This window comes from Scardinius erythrophthalmus (genome assembly GCF_964197995.2).
Source record: "Scardinius erythrophthalmus genome assembly, chromosome: 21".
Classification (NCBI taxonomy): Eukaryota; Metazoa; Chordata; class Actinopteri; order Cypriniformes; family Leuciscidae; genus Scardinius; species Scardinius erythrophthalmus.
The window spans coordinates 16,385,723-16,406,743 of NC_138241.1; the positions used below are offsets into that span (position 1 = coordinate 16,385,723).

The 21,021-nt window shown below is 39.0% G+C and overlaps 1 protein-coding gene across 5 annotated transcripts in view; it reads left to right on the forward strand.

Annotated features, from left to right (window-relative positions):
* Positions 1-1,034: 1,034 nt before the first annotated feature.
* actn1 (actinin, alpha 1) overlaps positions 1,035-21,021 on the forward strand; it is a 32,819-nt gene continuing 12,832 nt past the window's right edge. For 2 of the 5 annotated variants that reach the window (XM_081351816.1, XM_081351818.1), the window contains exons 1-8: positions 1,057-1,482; positions 13,835-13,949; positions 15,181-15,300; positions 16,647-16,733; positions 17,116-17,203; positions 17,328-17,406; positions 17,493-17,574; positions 18,942-19,027. In XM_081351816.1, coding sequence (XP_081207942.1) covers positions 1,351-1,482; positions 13,835-13,949; positions 15,181-15,300; positions 16,647-16,733; positions 17,116-17,203; positions 17,328-17,406; positions 17,493-17,574; positions 18,942-19,027 — 789 coding nt within the window. In that variant the 5' untranslated portion in view covers positions 1,057-1,350. Of the gene's footprint in view, positions 1,483-13,834; positions 13,950-15,180; positions 15,301-16,646; positions 16,734-17,115; positions 17,204-17,327; positions 17,407-17,492; positions 17,575-18,941; positions 19,028-19,524; positions 19,611-21,021 lie in introns of all 5 variants that reach the window. The other 3 variants (XM_081351820.1, XM_081351819.1, XM_081351817.1) reach the window with 2 other exon arrangements.

A 21,021-nucleotide genomic window follows, 5' to 3' on the forward strand; every position in this document is an offset into this window, starting at 1 on the left:
AAACTTCACAGCTTTTCTTCCCCACAGTAAGATGTGATGAATATGAGGGATGTCATTTGCCAGTCTAGGCATACTTCTTTGTGTCTAACCCATAGGTCTAACAACATACACTGTAAAAAAAAATATATATATTGCTGCCTTAATTTTTTAAGTATACAATCAACTTGGATGTTTAAGTCATTTCAACTTAAATGACATTAAACGGACTTAATAAATTAGATGAATCTTGTATAATTTATATTAAAAAAGTTGAAAATTGCTTAACTTATTTTAATGAGTAAAAGCAATGTAAACATGTCATAACTTTTTGATCATATGATTTTTTACAGTGTACTGCCTTGATCTGAAGCAGTGGTAGCATCAATTTTCAGTCTTTTATCTAATCTATTCCCTTTAATTATAATGTTGTGAAAGATTCATAGGCTCATTTACCCTTTTGGGAAAATTAAGCTACATGTGTTTTGGAACATGGTCATCATTGGTTATTATCTTAGATACTATGTTCCAAAAAAACAGCTTGACCACTATAAACTGATAGTCAAATTGGTAGATGGTCTGTTGGTAGTCCAAGATGGCCTATCAGATTAGATAATGACCATTTTGAACAAGCTAGAAACCATACCATGTTTCAAAACACTGACCAGCTCAAGATTGATTTTCTAACATGGATACTAATTATTAGACAATACTAATGTGAGTTGTCTTAATATCTTTCCATGAGCACTGTTACCTGAGACACGGTGAGATAACACAGGGTGTGGTCACCTGGAGGGCATAGAGAAAACATTAAAGAAGTTTTAAGAAATTGAATACAATGATTTATTCAACTTTAAATAAATAAACTCAAACATAAATTCATCCTGCAATTAATTCCAGTGGCACAAACCTACCAAAAAGCTTTTCTAATACCTACGCCGATGCAGACAACCTACACCAAATCTATTAACGGACAACCATATTAACTAATCACCACCAAGCCTTTCAAATGGGCGGGCTTTAAAGGTTTGCTTAGTAGCCAATCAGGCGCCCTGCGTCTCTTTTTATTTTTTTCCCGTTACTGTGAAGTTTTTGCTGCCGATGCTCGTGCTGGAGGTTCTGCCTACTCGCCACTCTGGATAGCGGCCGTGAAAAAACGGACAGAACGAGAAAGACAAGGAGGCACGGACTTTGGGGAGAGTGAACGGTGCAGGGAAAACGAGGCAGCGACGTTAGTTTCGTGCCCATCGTTTAAAGTGCGCACAGGAGTGTTTACTGCAGCGCTCTGTGGGAGAGAGAGAGAGAAAGAGAGAGAGACAGAGAGGGAGAGAGAGACCGGAGGACCGGAGAGAGAGACGGGAAGAGCAGTTCAGAATGGATCACCACCATCAACAACATCATCATCATCAACAATATGATGGAGGAGAGAACGACTATATGCCCCAGGAAGATGACTGGGATCGGGATATGCTGCTTGACCCCGCCTGGGAGAAACAGCAGCGAAAGGTAACGTTACGCGCTATAATCTCTCCATACCACCGGTTTAAGATGCAATGGGACTTTCTGCAAACCAGCAGAAAAAAATACCATGCCGAAATGCGGAGATTTAAAGGCCCCGTCCGGAATCCGAGTCATTGAGTTGTGTGCTGCTGGTGAAACAGGCTTTGCATGGCGACGCATGCATGAATTTGTTTATTTTGTGTCTCTCATATTTGTTTGCTTCAAAGCAAGCGAGTATAGAGCATCAAAAACTTGTTCGGTACTCTGTATAGTCTACATTATAAGAAACTTGAGGAACATCTGTTGCGGGATTGCGCATATTCCTATTCACCATTCTGTCTGTCCATTCATTTGAGCGATTTGACGGCCCACCCCCGGCCGGACCCTGATCACCGGACACCGTGCGCCCACCGATCCTCTTCACCGCGCGCAACAGATGTCCGCCGCCCGCGACAGACAGCAGCCTTTGCTCGTGGATGCGGCTCATATGATCTGGTGCGCGCGCAGAGAGCACGAGCTCACTTTATTCACGGGGTTTTAACGTGTGACCAATACAGAGATGAGAGTCATTCTGGTTCCGATTCCCATTAACGATTTCAGTTCTCTAACGATTCTAGTGTTTTTGAGGAAGTATCTTATAAAAAACATGCAATTCTTATAGCATTTACTTTCTTCGGCAGTCTGTTGACAAACAATGAGGTAATTTCAGATTACAACTGAACAGGTATAACAAATAACTTAAATTTAGCAAAATGTACTGTATGTTTACCCCGTTTTTAAATGTATTTTTCTATATAAAACAGATTGTATAATATGGCTTTTAACTACACGCTGCCATATGGACAACTAGTCAGTAACTGCATTGATTAAGTCTCACAACTAACGTTACAGCATAATGCAGGTTTTGATTCACTTTCGCGTTGACCACGACGAAAGTAATAATTTGCGGTTCAAATTCGTCAGATTAATTTTGGAACCTTTCATAGTGATTCACAAGTCTTTTTGATTCACTTACATGATTTGTTTATTGGAGTTGCTTGTTCGAGAATCGAACTTCGCCGTGTGTTTTAGATTCACTTAAGGAACCGGTTCATAAGAGTCGTTCGTTCGGGGTTTAACGTTATATGGATTACTTTGTAGCGGTGATGATCAGTAGTTGCTTGCAGACACTGTCAGAGTATTTTAATACAGTGTTCAGTGCTCATCGGCAGAAGAATGCACCGTTAACAGAGCCGAAAGTCATGAAAATCGCTTAGTTCCGGTATGTTTAACGGTCCTGATTAAGAACCGGCTCGGTTGCCAATTCTAGGCCCAGCTCCGTTAACGGATTCCGGTAGACCGTTAGTTGGGGGAGGGGAGTGTTTATAAAAAAATCTCTCGGATGTGATCTTCTGCACAGAAGTCTAAAAACTATTTGAAATATGAGTAACATTTGTCGCTCCCACACTCCTTTCTTCCCGTTTGGAAAACGGGGAGGAAAAAAGAACGAGTGCTGGAATCTGCTGCGGTTTGGGCTGGGCTTGTCAGGGAGCGAGTCTGCCCAAAAATGGTAATAACAGACCCCGTACACGGCTGCTGGAAAACTTTCCCGGGTTACTTTTTTTTCCTTCCTCGAAAGCTTGTAGACTCCTGAATGATGTCATCAGCTACCGGCGGGAAAGACTCATGCTCAGGTATGCGGGCAGAGTCCTTCACTTCAGCTCCTGCAACCATAAACCCATGACAAAACCATGTGTCAACCGTTTACACCAGCCCTGACATGCTGTTTCTACTTAACTGAGTGTTAAGAGAGAAATTAAAAATAAGTTTTTCATCTGTAGCCTAGTGCAGGATCATCACATTTAGATTTTTTTTTTTTTTTGGTACATTAACCGTTATATATGTCATAGTGGTGTGTGTGTTTGTGTGGTGGGTCAGATGGAATTGAGAGAGACACAACTAGAAAACCCCCTGAAGAGTTTTTTCCGTCTCATGATATAAGCACTACATTGTGTTAGAGCATCATTTCCATTTCCGACACTCATTAATAACACACACACACATACGCACATGTCTGCTCCATACTGCCCATTAAACACCCTCTGTGACTTTAATGATGTGTGTTTGTGTGTGTGTCAGATAAATTGGTTATTGTTCTGCTTTCTGACAGGGCTGAAAGGTCAGTAGAGAAGTGAAGTAAAGTCTGTTCTGCAAACACACACTCACACACACACACACACACACACACACTGCAGGTGTAGAGGGCAGCTCTCGTAGTCATAAAAGACATACGGAATAAGTCAAATCTGGAGTGAATTTGCGTTGAGAAAGTGAATGCATGTGAGAAAACATCTGATTGAATGCTGTTTATGTTTATAGGTTAAAGTATTTCAGCAAGTTCAGACTTAACAGATAGAATCAGAAACACATTTTCCTGTCTTATAACATCTGTGCAGGTCTGTAAGAGTTTTTCTGCAACCTGAGGGGAAGAAAGACCCTCGGGCCGGGCAGGTGTGAGGTGATTGAGTTTAAAACGGCAGCGAGACCTTATGAACTCTCTCTCCCTTTTGCTTGGCCCCATCTGTGAGTTCAGACTTTCATTGTTTTGTTCACATGTCCCATTCTGTCGTTTTTTTAAGCCAATCGGAGAAGTCTTCAGTTGCCACGGTTCATTTTGTATTGCCACAAGAGAGTTTTGTTAGGTTTCAGTGAATGTTCTGTTTACATTTACACTAAGTTGCTCACGGCCCATGCGAACGCTCCACTCATGCTTTAAAAAGCATTTTCAGTTTTGGTCATCGGCCAAGTGTACTTCAGAATTTTCTGTTTCGGACCAGAAGTTTCATTTCGGGACATCCCTAATTTGTGGCCATGTTTAACAGAGGTTTTACCACAGGCGTTTGCCAAAACACTGTATTTGGTAAAGGTTGAGACTCACGTAACCGGGTGTCAACTATTTTTTTTTTTGTATCATCATTATTTTCATACGTTCAAATAAATTGCTTGTTAAGTACAAAGGGGACCCAGAACACCCTAGCAACCACTTAGCAGCTCCCTAGCAACAAGCCACTACATCCTAGCATTATGTTAGTGAGTTTCCTTTAGAAAATGTACAGAATTTTGTACTGAAAAGGCTAAATCTGTCTTTCAGTGCCATGCAGTGTGTGGATTGAAGTAGTGGGTTATTTTTAAGTGTTTCCTTGCTGCAGTAGTTCAGTGTGCCTTGGGCAGGTTTGATATGGTTCTGTTTGCAAGTCTTGACTTCTCTGATAAGAAAGATCTTCAGAAACAGGAAAAGGTTCAGCTCTAGTGAATCTGAATCAGTCACATATCAATGGGTTCTGAGATCTATATCTGACAATCTGCATTGTGTATTTTCTTGGTGTGTGTCTTTAGGGTGGTAAAGGGTTAATGTAGGCAAGCGTCCTCTGGCTTTTTCAGTTTAAAGAATTAAAGTAGGTCTGCTTGTCGCAATCAATCCTCTGTTTTTCTCTGTGTCTCACTCGTTCTCTTTCTCTCCGCCTCTATTAGAGGGGGTAAGTTGAGGATCCCAAGGGGATACAGACGCTTTTTTTTAGCTGGTTTGAGGTGAGTTCCCTGAAATCTGTTGCAGATCTAAGAAGAGATTTGATTTCTCTGTGGAGATACTGACATACTGACATACATGAATAACTACGTTTTACACGTTGTTCATGCAGATTTTTACAGAAAATCTGCAGCATTCCATGAAAGTACTGCACTCTTATTGGTAGCTGAAAGCATAATAAAATTAGCCAGTATATCTAATAAACCGACACGTGAGCGGAAGGGTATGTGTAAAACTTTGTGAATGGCAGCTGCTTCAATTACGTGGAGTTCTGCGGGCACAGATGCCATGTAGGCCTGCATATAACACGTGATGTCCTTAGGCGACATTGCATGCCTGATTTTGTCCCTACCACTTAATGAAAGCTGGCATTTTCAATTCTTGAGCAGAAGCTTTCATTTAGCCAGTCTGTTGCTGTGACGATACTGCGTTAGAAATTATTTTTTAATGCTCTACGTTTCAATGTGTTTGTAATCAGTGGTAGAAAGCAATGGCGGCAATCACAGGCTATAACCATCATGTCTTGAAGATTGTGGGGGACCTAACCAATTTTGGGGGGATGGTGGGTGATGTGGCAATATCTGATTATTGGTGTGGACTTGTCCTTGTCAGTGTTTATGGTGGTTACCCAACATCTCTCTGATGCAGACTCCAATTTATTGCTTTTCTGCAGCCTACTATCTGTTCAGTTGTGTTTTATTAAAAAATTATGGGGTAGATTGAAAAAAAGACCCAGAACAGAAAGTGTATAACTTGATTCAAAACAGTAAGATTATGTACATTTTTCAGGCATAACCTAATTACATTACATTAGATAATCCATCACTACTTCATGACATCATAACCAGCATGTCTGTGAACACACACACACACACACAGCTGTCCCCACCAAAATGACATGCACAATGACGTCCATGACACCGTTTCTGCCATTTCCTGTCCTGGAGTTTGATGTGAGGACGTGATGAGGTACTTAATCCCTCGCTGTGCTCTTTCAGCCAATGAAAGAACAGCTTGAATAGAGCTAGAATAGTGTAGAATGCTGCCACCTCATTTACTGGGACTGTGTGTGTGTGTGTGTGTGTGTGTGTGTGTCTGCTCGAGCCAGACCAAGATGCTGTGGGGATACAGTTTATTAATGTGTGTGTGTGTGTGCGTATTCTTAAAAAGTTTCTTTTATTGACTGTGTTTGGTCCTCCAGCGGCTCTGCAGTTTGCAAAGTCAAATATGTCAATTCAGACTTTTTATCTTGGTGAAAGTCAAGCTCTTCATGCAAATTATCTCATACCGCTTCTAACCTGATGATGCGCTCAAAACAAGGACTTTGTTCCTGGGGACTATCTGACAGTTACCAAGAACCAGGCCTTATTGTTCCTCATATATGACCTGTGTAGATAATGAAACATTGCTATGAGGAGATGTGCACATAAACTTTGGAACTTTAATTAACGTAAAAGCAGTGATCCGAGCGAGTCAGCGTTTAGCTCTAAGTGAAGCCTCTGGCTGTGTTGATAGGATTATTAATGAGCCATTAAACTGTGTGTCTGGAAACATGAAAATAAGAGACAGGCTCACCTTAGGAGGGTGTAGTGTGTGTGTGTGTGTGTGTGTGTGTGGGGGGGGGGGTGGCTAATGTGGAATGCGTGTGGAAGCGAGACAGTGGGCCGCGCGTCTCTGGGGCTGATCAGCACTTCCTGTCTGGAGGAGAAAGCCAGCAGACACCAACAAACAGCCCACTAATAGACAGATAGGGTGAGGGAGAAACAGATGGAAACTAAAGTAGATTTTTACATTTGCGCATGGGGTTGTGACGGCACCAACATTTCAGTAGTCGGTACCAACACCAGTAAAAGTTTGTGGTTTTTCTCTGTACCACTTTCGGTACAAGAGCAAAAACTGTTGAATTAAAAAAACGTGTCCAATATTTCTCTCGTCTGTTGGTTATCACTGACTACGTTTACATGTGCTCCAATAATGCGATTATTTCTAATAATCAGAGTAAGGTCTTAATCGCAGTAAGATGTTTACATTACACAAGCAATACTCTTCACTCCAGTTTATGCAATTTTCATTATTCTGATTATTCGCTAATAAGTGCGGTTAATATACCACACTCAGATAGGCATACAGTATACATGTTACCGGTGTTGTGCCGAAATTCGACTACCTGCCAAATTATTACCCCCCCCATTGAAGTCGCTACCTGATTGCCTAATCCTTACCCCACCTCTAATCCTAACCCCTCCCACACAACTAATCCTAAACCTATCAGCACTAGGGGGGTAATGATTTGGCGGGGGTCAGAATTCGGCACAACAATTTACATGCCTGTTTATTACGATTAAAATTGGCGTATACCACATAGTTAATGCAAAAATGGTTTCTACGATTATGAGCTTCATCGCATTAGTTTGAATGAAGTATTGCGTTTAAATGAGGTAAAGTTTAATCGCAATATTGTCAAAATCCCATTATAATCGCATCATTAGGGTGTGTGTATTAAACGCACTGACTGCCAATCATCGCAGTTTCCAATTCAATCGCGCATTTAAATATGGTTGACACAGAAACTTTGCGGTGTAGAGCTAGAGCAGGGGTCTTCAGTGTTTTTCAGGGCAAGGAGCCCTTAGGCAATAGAGACATGTAGCAGCAGGGACCCCCGATTCAAAATGTTTAAAACAGTGCTACATATTAAGCATATAGCCTTCGATATTAACTGAAACTGACCATATTATGATTAAAAATAAGATATTATGTTAAGACAGTAGATCAGAACTATGCACACATTATTGTTGTTGCACATGCGTCACTGTCTGTATATTACTTTTCATTGTTAAAATTGAGATTTATGCATCATAATGAACATGTGATAAGATTCACAATTCATTAGTTGTTTGCAGTTGTAAACATTTGAATGGATTTGCAGTCATGCATTTTTATTTTATTATGTAACAATTAAATTTTCTTGAACTTTAGGAAAAGGCTTTTTTTTTTTTAGGACTGACCGGTACCAGTAGTACCGGCACAGTTGACAACCCTATTTATGACAGGTGTGATACCGTGGGAGATGAGTTAAGACTAGGCTAATATTCAGTGTTAGAGGCTTATATTCAAATGAATGCCCTATCAAACACCACTAATGATAAAGATAAACAGAGAAACACACAGGCATTTCATCTGTTGAATGGGGATGATGTCATTGTCTATGTGTGTGCGGTCAGCATTTTGTTTAAACTGGTAGGCTAACAGCTGTTAGACCTGTCACACGTGCACACCTGAGCAGGCAGAGCTGATGCGAGTGTGAGAAGCTTCATTCCTGTTGTTTTTCTCTGCTTCTCACACTGAGAATGAAATGAATGAATGTCAATGCAATGGGTTAGGGATGTACTGATATTAAAGTTCCAGCTGATACTGAAAACTGGTCATTTTTATAGGTTATCTGACTTAACATGGAAATAATTATTATAAAATATTATATTAGACTATCATTTAAATAGAAGTTTAAATAATTCAACAACCGTATTATTAAATAATAAATAAAATTTAGTTAAGTCAAATCAAGTTAATTTAGACAGCAATATAATGCACGGTATAAAAAGTGGATGTTCAGGTTAAGATCTGTTAAAGATTACATTTAACAGTCAGTGTTTATAAATGATTAGTGTTTTTAAAAATAAACTTTTTAAGTGGGTGCAAAGGTAATGTAGATGTAATTTTTCCAGTTTTGGGTAAACTATCCCTGTAATGTGATGAAGTACAACTGTGGTTTCTCTTCTAGGACACCTCATTTTAATTTGGGGGTTTGTAAGAAATTAAAAAGATGTCTTGGAAAAGTACAGTTAGCTCTGAGAAAAGATCTAGTATCATTTGTTTGCAGATGCCTCTTGGTTTCTGCTCTGATATGTAGAGATTTTTGAGTGCCCACAGGAGCCACCATATGCCAAGCATGTGAGAAATTTTGAAGGTGGATCTATAAAAAACAGTTTACTCTCTATAGCAGTAAATAAACAGGTGATTTGCTTGGCTTATGGGGGAGTTTGTTTGTGTGTATGTGTGTGTCTCAGGGCGACTAATTGTTTGTTGGTTTTCTGGCATTTGTAGTTGCTATGGCAACCCCATGACGATGAACCGAGCTGTATTTCACACCAGAGCGAGGAAGAGAGAGAGCAGGAAAAGAAAGAAAGAGAAGGAGTGAATAGAGGAGTAAATATGGGGTTAAAAAAGAGCTATAATGAAGAAATATTTGTGGTCTAGGTGTGAGGAAATCTAGCAGTATTCCTGCTGAGTGAGCAGAGACCTGCTCCCTGTCTGACTGTATTTACATGCAAACATTTGCATGGCCATGCATATCTTTATACATGTGCGTGTTTGAATGTGTCTTTTTGTTTTGTTCAGCAAGGATGCATTAAACTGATTAAAAGTGACAGTAAAAGCAATTATAATGTTGCAAAAGATTTTCAAATAAATGCTGTTCTTTAAACCTTCTATTCATCAAATAATCCTGAAAACTGGTGATGTTTACAAGTAATAATAATAATAATAGTAATAATAATAAATGTCTCTTAGGTTGAGCAGCAAATCAGCATATTAGAATGTTTTCTGACGGATCATATAGTATCTGTACTTATCTGACAGATAAGTAATGATGCTGAAAATTTAACGTTGACATTACAGGAATAAATTAATTTTTAAAATGTATTAAAAATAGAAAACAGTATTTATGATAGAGGTGTGCGCAATTAGTCGAATATTCGATCTGTAATAATTATTCAAAAAATAAAAATACTTTTTTCCCCCCTAATTTTGTTACATGTTGGTTTGCTGGGCGTAAATGCAGTGAATCCATGATAATCCTAAGCACGCATGAAGAAATAACTGTAATTACGAGATACCGACTTTTAACTTTTAATTACAACTTATAAACTCAAAATTTTCTGTGAGCTCCGACTTGTGCCATGTGACCGCTGCAGATTTATTTAGGTCTTCCCATGGAAAGGCGTAATTTCGAGTCCGAGGACTTAGAATGCCACGTGTTTTTAATCTCGAAATTATGGTAAATGTGACATGGCGTAAACGCAGTTTTTTTTTTTTTTACAAAATTAAAGGTGCTCTAAACGATGTCACACGTTTTTTAGGCCAAAATTTTTTTGTCACATACAGCAAACATCTCCTCATTATCCGCTAGCTGTCTGTCCCCTGAGCACACTGTAAAAAAACGCGATCTCTGTAGACAGCCCAGGCTCCACAAACGGCAAGAAAAACAAACTGGCCCAGGCTTGGCCACGAAACATAACAAACAGTGTTCCAGCCAATAACCAACAAGAATGATTTTGGGGGTGGGGGTTGGGGGGTTAGCGCGCGTGCACATGGAGGGGGATGTGGGGAGTGGAGGACAGAGAAGCATGAAGAGGGAAGTTAGCTAGAGGAGAGATGTCCTAGACAACGACTAACGTTAAAAATGTATATTCTTGAGAATTATGAGATGGCCGACACACGACCAAAGAGACGACGTTCCGATGAACAAATAACAAAGAAGAGGGAAAAGAGAAGGAACGCGTGAAGTCCCGAATTTACATCGGAAAAGTGTTTAAAAGGTGGCGAGAACTCCGCCGGCAGAAGGGTTTGCTCTGTTTTTGCTGGACAAGTGGGTAAATCCTAGCCTGACGTCGTCATACTCAGATTCTAGTCAGAATATGAGTCTGATACTGCTCCATTTGGCTGTGATTATGGGGCGTTTCTACCGAATCAGGAAGGAAAATGCCTCTGCACTCAATTGGATAGACCTACAACCAATCAGAGCAACGGAGTAAGTGACGTATGTTCTTCATTCATCTTTCGACAAATGCCTTGATCGCGGTTCTCTGTTCCTCTTTTCAAATTAATGCGCTATCAATATCTTCTATAACAGACGCGATTGCGGAATCTACACATGATGTTTTATAAACAAAGTTCGGGAGGAGCACGTTCAAATAATCAATCCAATCAACATGTCATCAAACAATTACCATGTTCACCCTTATCAGCATGAGAGGAAGCATATATTTATTCATTCTGTCAACTTACCTAACATTCCTTGACAGTTTTCAACATCCCTCCACTCACTCTTGGCCTGTTCTTCCACAGCCTGGAATACGGGGGGGGGGATTACTTTGGGTTCGGCCGAATACCGAGCCCGGAGCCTCTCCTCGGACAGCACGCCAAATATGCATTTATTCTATCTGACTTATTTGTAAGTGTGAAATCTCAATTCTCCAGCGGCAGTCATCGAATTGAACCCAAGCGCTCGTTGGTGACGTGGATGATTATGTTACTGTTGATCATCTGTCCATCATCGTATAAAGCCCGCCCTGACAATCTGATTGGTCCGAACAGCTTTTGTCCGGGCATAATAGCTCCACAACAGATCAAGTCCAGACCGAACTTCCCGACCTAAAAATGTTGTGGGCGGGGCTAACTAAGTTCGGCTGGCATCCAGACTAGGTAAATCCAGTTTGGTTTTTCTAAATGGTTCATGACTGTTTCAGGAAGCATGGAAGGGAGGGGGAGGGGACAGGATGAGGAGGAGGGAGGGTCGAGCTAGCTTCCATTTTGTTTGACAATACTTTGAATGTCAACAAGAATTGACTTCACCCAACATCGCTTAGAGCACCTTTAAGTGGGTTTATGCTTAAAACAAGAACAAATATGTTCTTGTTATGAGTTATGATAACTTCCCTTTAAATTATTTTTTTCTGAGCCAATGGGCAGGCATTTGTTTTAATCATAAACTCAATTAATTTTGATCAATTTCACTGAAAACAAGACTTCATATCTTGAGATAAAAAAAACAGAAAACACAAAGCGCTGTAGCACATCATTATCTTTGTGTCTCTGCAACGTCCATGTCGGCGATGCGCGCCAAGTTATCAGACTAAGGAGCCAACTTTCACCCGAGCATGTGGATATTTTAGTTTTTCTCAACATGTGAAACAATATAAACATGATAACCATACACCAGCTCGAGTGTGTTTGTACATTCTGTACATATTTGGCGCGGCCTGCTTTATTAGCGTATTTCTTTTTCATTCGCTTGTGTTTAAATGGTTTTGTTCTGTATATTTTTGTTTACACACACACACAGGGTATCAAAGTCCCGCCCACTCTCCCACTCCAAGGACAGCTTGGAGGACAGATGTCAATAATGACGTTACACCCCGTTTTTGTAGCATCAAATAACTAACTAAAACCAAACATATTGGGAAAACAAACATTTGCGTGATGAACTACCTAAAATGACAGAAACCATCTTTGGGAATTTTTTTTTGGAAGTGTAATTGGATTTTTTTGTTTGATTCACGTCCCATTCGATTACATGGAGAGGGCGGGGTTAAAGACCTATACTGCAGTCAGCCACCAGGGGCGATCGAAATTCTTTGGCTGCACTTTTTCAGGACGTGTGCCATGCGACACACTTTGCTCTTGAACAGAAGAGCACGTCTTATGTAAACACCCCCATAAGAAAACCAGTCAGCCTAATTACACTGGACTTCCTTAAAAAACGATTAGTCGACTAGTCGCTTACACAGCCCGCCGGCTAGTTGATTTTGAAAACGTGTCGTTTGGCTACACTTTTGTCGCATCACTTACAGAAACCTATGGTAGCTCATCCTATCTTCATTGTTTTTATAAGTTGTTGTATTATTAATAAGTTTGTTAGTTATTCATAGTTTTTTGTCTTCCACATTTTGATTTGCATTACAGTTGCTGGAATATTGTAGCGGCAGTCGTGGCTCTTGTGTGTGTGTGCTCACCCTTGAGGATCGGCTGCATCCCATCATGTAGCAGTCCTGTCTAGCAGTCCAGATCTAGCATTTTCTCCTCACCTCTTAAAGTTGGAACAATCTTCTGCTTTTACGTGCATAAACTGAAGGGTCTCTGATTCTGTTAAGTGGCATATCAGTCGTATTAGTGTGTGAGTGTGTTTAGCTTCTGTTCTGCTCCACAGCTGTTTCTCATCAGCTCGCTAACATACCGAAGAATCCTGAAGCCACAGATACTCAGCGCTGCCATGACAACCCCTGTAGAGCGCTCACCCTCCTTTACTCTCTCTCTCTTGCTGTCACAATCGAGCATGGTTGTAAATGATTACAGAATTACCAAAGTATTCAAGTGCATGTATAACACAGGTGTATGAAATAAATAAACTGGATTCATGACTTTCTTGTGCTTTTTCAGGCTTTGTGTAGCACCTGCCACTCTGCAAATTCTTCTGTAGGGGCCCAACATTAGAAAAGTTTATTTTCAACAATGTCACTTATCCTATTTGTCTGATCTTAATAATCTTGTGAACCTCTTGAACATTTTTCTTATTTCTTATATATTACAGTGATAGTTTTAAAGGGACAGCAGCAAAACATGGTGTCTTTAGATGGTGAGAGTGGAAAAAATTATGAAAAACTTACATTTTCAATTTAAACATTGACAATTAAAAACAATATTATTGTTTTATTGTGGACATCATCATTTTTTATATGAGAATTAGAAAATTATTTGACCCATAAAACAACAAATAACTAAATAAAATGAATAACAGTTTTCAGTATCATTTACCTTTTGATGTTTAATAGATTTAGTAAAGTGTGAATAATATTTTAAGTGACTATTTTGTATTTACATACTTAATGCTGTTTTTTTCTTTGGTTTCCAGTATTTCTGCCTAGTCTTATTTGCACATTAAAGGCATTTGTTGCATTTAATTTTGCATTGTGTTTTGGTTTTATTTCTCCTCTCAACTTATAAACCACTCTTTTTCAGACGTTTACTGCATGGTGCAATTCTCATTTACGGAAGGCGGGGACGCAGATCGACAACATTGAGGAGGATTTTAGAGATGGACTCAAACTCATGCTGCTCCTAGAGGTCATCTCAGGTCAGTGACCTCTCAACGCTGTTCCACCTTGAACCTTCCCCCCCACCTTTTAAAGCTGTATCTTCTTTGATATTATCAAAGGCGTTGTTTACACCTGGTATTATTTAAGATGCGTTTTAGTCGATCGGATCACAAGTAGACGAGGCAGACACATTCCCGTTTACTCCTCTTTTGTCCACTTTCAAACACTTCTGTCCTGATTTCTTTGAGGGGATGGTCTATGGGTTAGGAAATGTATGGGTTTTTTCAGCTCTTTCAAAATGAATGAAATAAGCTTGCGCAATTTACATATGAACACGACTGGAGATGACGGAAAAATATATGGAGAGCATCAGGAATGGTGAGAAAACATTGTCCTTGGTGCGTTTTTTTGTCTTCAAACCCAACTTGGATCTTCAGCCAACATCATGTTTACGCGTAAGGTCAGTAGGTGTAGAGTAGATGGTCTTTTGTGGCTGTTCAAACATATTCAACCACATGAGCGTCGACACTACGAAAGCAATCGAGTCAAATGTGTTTCCGACAACCTCTAAAAGTGGTCGGAAGTGGGTGAGCTCAAAACGTTTTAGACTCCGTTTACACCTGTATTTAGCGTCATCCACTTGTGATCCCATCGACCAAAACACATCTTAATACTAGGTGTAAACAGGGCCAAAGGGCCCCTAGATCCAGGCTGAAGAAACGTAGTGACCGGGCTTTTGCCATAGCCGGCCCTAAAACAGCCTACCGCTTTCTATCAGAATAATCTTGATAGAATCATTTTTCATCTTTGAGAAGGCTTATAATCTTTGAGTCAGATGGGGCTAGTTTAAGCTTCAATTATGTGTTTATGTTGTGTTTTACTGTCATACTGTTGTGCGCATTCTAGCTTTTTAATTGACAATGTTCAAGCACAGTGATCAACTGCTGTTGTTTTATTGTGCTTTATAAATAGATTGAGATTAAGATTATGAAAATGTGTTACAGGAGTGTTCCCTGTGTAATTTCCAGCATTAGCTGAGAGAGAGAATTTCTCTCTATTCATATGAATTTGCATACAAAAATAATAAAATGTATTAAAGGCTTTTTTTTCTTTAAATAGAATTTGCATACTACAAGCTTGTTGATTGCTGTCTGGAATAAGTGTGAAATAAAAGTAATTGTGTACCTGTTTCGGTCATCTGAGGGCAGTGTGATTTTGTGCGTGATGTAATATTATGATTCAGGATATTTAAACCGTCTTTCTCTGTAGGGGAACGTTTGGCCAAACCAGAAAGAGGAAAAATGAGAGTCCATAAGATCTCCAATGTGAATAAAGCTCTGGACTTCATCGCCAGCAAAGGAGTCAAACTGGTTTCTATTGGAGCAGAGGGTAGGTCCCCCCCCTCCAGCAGTGACCTATATTCTGCAGGCTTCCAGGGTCATGGGTTCAGCATGTGGGATCAATGGCTATCAGGCGATCTGCCTGTATGTGATATGTGCTTATATCTCATGTCACATGAAGTCCCTCCCCCTTCCCTTCCAATACAGTTAAATAGGTTAGACATGCAGTACATGCCTGACATATATTAGATCTATCTGAAAATGTGTGTGTATTTTTCCTGTTACATGCTCTCTCTCTCTCTATTTTTAATCCAGAGCGGCATTCCAGACAGATTAGCCATTTACCAAAGCCTTTGTCTTGGTTACATACTGTTACCAGTTTGTGTGTGTGTGTGTGTGTGTGTGTGTGTGTGTGTGTGTGTGTGTGTGTGTGTGTGTGTGTGTGTGTGTGTGTGTGTCTGTTTGTCTGGCAAAGCTGGGATACACATACACACAAGCACATACTGGGATGTGTGTAGAGTGTATTATGAGATTAGCCTAAGAAGATGGAGGGGAAACACATGCATGTTTACCTAGATATTTAAATGGGACTTCCCCTATACAACTGTGTGTAAAATCAATAATAAAAACAAATAATTAAAATACAACTTTTTGTATATTTAAAAGTGAATACAGACTTAATATTATTTAGCCTTTATAAACCATTTTTCCTTTTTAGAATGTCTCCAAAATGCAGCTTTTGGGGACATTTTCAGCAGTTTTGTATTTAAAAGTATAACATAGTTTAACTCAATTTAATCATATCAAAGTAAACAATCTTGTTTACAAAGCTGTTCTCCTGCACTTTAGACTCTAAAACCCTTCTAGACACTCACTAATGTCCACAGCCTTCTCACTTTACAGTCTTAATTATTAAAGGTTGTATAATATTTAAGATATAATAGAATTATTTGGAATAAGGGTGGAGTAGAGGGTTGTGATGGTAGAGGGATGCCAGAGGAATTTTCACAGGAGTGAAAGCAGGCAGCCATTTATGGGTGATTTTTACAAAATCTGTCAAGAATATGTCTTGGTCACCCAGAAAATCAAAAGAAAAATATTAACAATAATTATTTAAAGTAGATGAAGCATTTTTTTGGACCTAAGGAATGTACTGTATCATTACCATAATGAAAAAAAAAAAAAAAAAAAAAAAAAAAAAAATATATATATATATATATATATATATATAATTATGGTGTTGATATATATATATATATATATATATATATATATAATGCAGAATTATATAACTTGTTTTTGATTTTGAAATGACTTTAGTTTATAAAGTGATCTTAATGTTGAGCTGTTACAGTAAATGTGATGCTGGTGTGTGTGTGTGTTTGTTCTGCTCAGAGATTGTTGATGGAAATGCTAAGATGACTCTAGGGATGATCTGGACCATTATCCTCCGCTTCGCCATCCAGGACATCTCAGTGGAGGGTATATATAAATATATCACACACACACACACACACACACACACACACACACACACACACACACACACACACACACACACACACACACACACACACACACACACACACACACGCACACTTAAGTTTATAAGTGGTGCTTTAGATCTTGAAGAAAAAGACAGTAGTTAGTTCATTTGTGTGTATTGAATATCATGAGAGTTAACAGAATGACTAATGTATTAATTAGCATAATTAAATACGGTTCTTCTCTTTTGGATTTCTTGAATATTCACTGTTAAAAACACACGCAATGTCAGGAATGTGTGAGTCATTTAAATGACAACATTGTCTTTCCATTACTGAGATTACATTTGATGTGTGTGTGTGTGTGTGTGTGCGCGCAGAGACCTCAGCTAAAGAAGGCTTGCTGCTGTGGTGCCAAAGGAAAACAGCTCCCTACAAAAACGTCAACATTCAGAATTTCCACATCAGGTGAGCAGAGAGGAAATAAGCATTAGTGAGAAACAGAATGAATGATGGGAAAAGACAAGATACTGCAACTGAACGCTGCGCCACAGCATCATATATTACCTTTCTCTGTCTGTGTCTCTGTCAGTTGGAAGGATGGATTGGGCTTCTGTGCACTCATTCACAGACATCGTCCAGAGCTCATTGATTACGGTAAACTGCGCAAGGTGAGGCATTACGAGAACCTCCGACCATATTTAGACCAGCAGTATAAAAGACAATGACCCATGTTTTGATGTTTGCTTTCACTCAGGATGACCCAATGACTAATCTGAACACCGCCTTTGATGTCGCTGAGAAGTACCTGGACATCCCTAAGATGCTGGATGCAGAAGGTAAGACATTTAGAGGACAGTTTCTTTCTGTTCCATTTCACTGTGAAACTAGGTTAGACCTCTGTCTAAATATAGAGCTGTAGGAGGCACACAGGTATGTGTGTAGGTTGACTGACACCCCATTACTGCAGGTGTGATTGTGGATTTTTTCCTAACATTTAGCCTGTTCAGAGGGATTTTTAGGATAATGGGCTGTGATGTTTCGTGATGAGATTGTTGCAGTGCTTGATATTCATCAAACATTCTGGTTAAGGTTTGTTTTAATCTCTCAACCCGAACCACTTAACACGCAGTCTGCAATTAAACTTTGTTTTGCTGATCATTTCAGGCTTAGGTGTGCTATCTGTTTCTAGCTGTTTTTGAGCGTTATACTTTTTCAACACATTTTTTTATAAAATTCATTGAATGTTTAGCATGCAAGGCCGGTGATGTCATAATATGTTCATACTGAGTTGATATGGGTCTTTCTTGCATCTATATGCATACTGAATTGTCTTTTCTTTCTCACAATTATTTATAATTAAATATAAAGCCCATATACATTGTGTGGATTCTTATACACATGGATAAAATATAATACTTATTTTTACTGGCTCCACCACCAAAAATCAAAAAAAAATTATAACAATGTTTTGTTGTATGTCCCAGAAAAATATTTATACTGATAAATATTTTTTTTAATATTTATAGTATTTTTACTGATATATATTTAATATAGTACCCTCTTGATATTTGTTTATTTATTCGAATATATCATATTAATTGTAATAAATAAATTATATTTTTAATTTGTTATAAAATCTGGAATTTATACAGCTGTTATGTGTTTCCACAAGCAATATAATGTTGCTTTGGTGCCTTAATTAAACCAGCAGGATTTGCAACAACATTTGAATTAAAAAATTACTATTATTCTTTTGTTGCTTGAAGGCACTAGGAAAATGCAAATCTTGTTTAAACTTGTTAGGCATTTTGAAGTTGGTTTCTTTTTAGGTTGATTATAATCAGGGCCGGTATTTGCCATCCAACCCCCCCCAAACGAGTTACTGTGCCGTGAAAGAGAAAAGCGAGCACGCATTTGAAAGCGATTACAAATGCACGCATCCAACCCTTCACCAAGGCTGAACATGATTTCGGCAGCCACTTAATACCTCCCCACACACACATATAAATGCCCTCCTGATTTATGTGCCCTGGTTCCGGCTCTGATTATGATGATTTCATATCTCCATTCACATTAATAACTCTTTCTTTACACAGGAAGTCCCCTCGTATGGGCCTCTGAAGTATGTGACTGTGTGTGATGTGCTCTAAACATTAATTTTTTTCTCTTATTACTTTAATATCACCCCCTTCTTTCTCTGCAGATATTGTTGGTACGGCTCGTCCCGATGAGAAGGCCATCATGACCTACGTTTCTAGCTTCTACCATGCCTTCTCTGGGGCGCAGAAGGTATCGCAGGGCACCCCCCTCCCAATGTCACGAACTTCTACACTCACCCAATAAGGCCCTCCCTTCACTCTGTTTCCGCTCTCTGGTTTTCGTGATCGCCAGTAGCAGTGATTACTGGATGTCGTGGTTTCTTGTGAACATGACTACACTCCTAACAGTCTGCCTCTTTCTGACTCTTTGCAGTGCTAAGCTCCGCCCATCAGGGCTCATGCTCCTTCTACAGTTGCATGGGTCTTTCCACCTGTTGCATGAAGGAAATGAATTCTTATGATGAAGGCATGAGTGTGTCTCCACTTCAGTCTCCTAAAAAAATACCCAAACATTCACGGCATCAATGAGGCTTCCTGGAGACCTCCTCATGCCTTGTATCATTTCTGTAGAACTATGCCCCGTTTGTCTTTGTGTCTATGCAGTCTTTTACTCTGTGCTTTTTTTTCTCTCCCTTCCTCTCCACCTCCTTTTCTCTCACTGTTCCCGCTCCCTCTTTCCCTGGGCAGATATCGTTAGTACGTTGCGTCCCGATGAAAAGGCCATCATGACGTATGTGTCATGTTACTACCATGCCTTCTCAGGCAAACAGAAGGTGAGCGCAGACCGACATCAGCCAATCAGCTTCCACATCAAAATCCTATTCAAATCTAGACTGAAATTCAAATCTAGACTGAGATGTGATATATTGTTCTTCACTGAACCGAACTTCCTTGTGAAAAAGAAGCAAACTTCAGCATACTTTAGAAAGAGTTCTTAAGGAAATAATATACTTTCAAAAGAATATTTTGTAACTGAATGTAATATTTTTATACACTTGATTGCATGTGATTTGCAATTAAATGGAAATGTATTATAGTGTAAATTCATATTAAATGCAATTTAAGACCCACTTAAATTCATCTTAATATATAATTTCACAATGACTTCTATTGATTGTCTTTGAAATATGGTTAAAGTGTGCTGCTGAATGTACACAACTTTCTATTCTATTTTGTCATGTAATGAAATTACAAATTTGTTATGATGTTGTAATTTATTACATTTAAAACGTATTAACTTTAAATATCTAATAACACACTACAGTTAAAATTATATGAATGTATTTTTCATTTGTGTTAATATGTTAGATACTTCAAAATACTTAGATACTTACTGTTAGATACTGTTAGATACTTCAAAACACATACTTCAAAGTAAAACTTAATTTTACATTAACAAAGTGCACTTTTTAAAAGTGTACTTAAGTGTGTTAGGAAAAACTGTTTAAGTTCACTTATTTTAAGTGGCCTTTTTTGTTCATATTACATTATCTGAATATACGTTTTTAAACATATCTTTTTAAGATTTGAAGTACACTACAAGTGATTCAATTAAATTAAGCGCACTTCTTTTTCACAAGGGCTATTATGGTGAGGTCAGTCTCTGATGTCACTGACGGGTCAGAACCCATCTGCTCTGAAACTTCTTTCTCATTTCTTGTTTGGCTGTGATATTTCTCTCTTTCCTTCTTTGGTTTTGTGTCAGTTCTGGCTGTTTCCCGGGCAACCCTGCTCTAGTATTACATAACACACCTAGCTCTGTTTCTCCACACATCTGTACACACACACACACTGTGTCTCATATAGAAACCATCAAACTTCTTTACATTTTAGAATAGGTGTTGAAATAGATGTCCTGCTAAAATCACTGGGACAGTTAGTCGGTTCATTCCTATTCAAACATCTTTATCAATCTTTATTGTTCATAATTCCTTCTGTCAGTAAAGAGCTGGTCCAGAAAATTCACCGCAGTGAATCTGTTTAGGCAGACTCAAGAATCCGAGTCAGTTCATATAGATTCATGAATCTGAATCAGCTTAGGCAAACTCATGAGCCCAAAGCCCAGAAGCCACATAAGCAGCATACACCACAAAATAATATGTTTGCACTTTTTAATGTGGCACAAAAGCGGCATAAACATATCACAATTGGCAGAAACAATGCATCACTTGCTTTAAGGTTGTC